General features: G+C 41.4%; 1 protein-coding gene across 1 annotated transcript in view; it reads right to left on the bottom strand.

Annotated features, from left to right (window-relative positions):
• Nucleotides 1–18: 18 nt before the first annotated feature.
• Nucleotides 19–1,281, bottom strand: part of LOC104396558 (carbonic anhydrase 3-like) — an 11,400-nt gene continuing 10,137 nt past the window's right edge. The window contains exon 7 of the mRNA XM_010006410.1: nucleotides 19–138. Coding sequence (XP_010004712.1) covers nucleotides 19–138 — 120 coding nt within the window. The remainder of the gene's footprint in view (nucleotides 139–1,281) is intronic.

Here is a 1,281-nt window from a genome sequence, read left to right as displayed (position 1 = left end):
AGAGTGAGACCTGAGACTTCACTTAAACGAGGCTCTTACTACCCTGCCCTTCACAGGCTGAGGTGGGCGCCAGTTATCAACCAGTGGGTTCACAGGTTCATTCTCAGCATTCTTGGAAAGGCTACGGAGCTTTGCCATCTGCAAGGAAGAAAAATTGAAGTATCCATGTGAATTAATTTGGAAGGAGTGTGGACCTTGATGCCTAGAACAAACTCTGAGACAAACTTCTTACATAATGAGAAGCATACTAGTAGATTATTGACAGAGATCTCTCCAGCCCAACAGCTAGCACTGTTTCTGTGGATCTATACACTCTTCATCCATAGAACAGTGCATCATCTGATTCTTCCTTGGGCTTCTTTTGGATTTTTCCCTGACTCACACTCACAATATAGAAAAAGAGCAGGGGCCTCCTGTGAACATGCTGGAGCTGGACTGCAGTCAAATCACTTGTGAAAATGTGGCTATCTGTGAAGAAGGACGCACATCTAAGTCTGTGCAGGGTGGTATGATAGCAAATGCTGGTCTTCAGAATCACAGAATGGTTTCAGTTGGAAGGAACCTTAAAGATCATCTACTCCCTACCCCACTGCAAGGGCAGGGACACCTCCTAGTAGACCAGTTTGCTCCAAGCCCCATCCAACCTGCCCTTGAACACTTCCAGAGAGGGGGCATCCACAACTTCCCTGGGCAACCTGTGTCAGTGTCTCACCACTCTCACAGGAAATAATTTATTCCTAAATTCATATTTTGTTATTTAAGGCAGAGAAATGTATGCCAAGTGGATTATTAAGTTAAATCATTACTTCAGCACTTAGCTGTTGTTCACCATATTAATTGAAATGCAGTGTTGCTTTGTTAATTGTTTTCATTAGAATGCAAAATAGATCTGTTCTGAAAACAGCCAAATTGGTAAAAAGGCTATACTCTGACTTTTACTACTGAAGCAGAAAACAGTATAAGTTACCAAAACTTTTAAAACAAGAACTTAAAATTGACCTTCTTGATAACCTTATCCAGACTGGTTCTCTATTCTTTTCCCTGTGTAAACACACACTTGAGCTTTACAAATATGATTAGTACATTTATTTGTATTAACATCCAGGTATGCAGGTTCTAGTCAGTTCAATCCTTCTCACTGACAGCTTTTAATAAATCAAGGTCTGCACCAGCAATTTCTTAAACTGGGAAACCAGCTGAATGTTACCTCACTTGGCACTTAATGCTGAAGCACAGAGAATGAACTTAGGCCACAGTGATGGCTGAATTTTGTGGCTCAGG

The sequence above is a fragment of the Chaetura pelagica genome, unplaced genomic scaffold, assembly GCF_000747805.2.
Source record: "Chaetura pelagica isolate M959 unplaced genomic scaffold, ChaPel_1.0 scaffold76, whole genome shotgun sequence".
NCBI lineage: Eukaryota > Metazoa > Chordata > Aves > Apodiformes > Apodidae > Chaetura > Chaetura pelagica.
The sequence above is the reverse complement of the archived record's forward strand: the minus strand, read 5'-3'. Positions and strand labels throughout refer to the sequence as shown.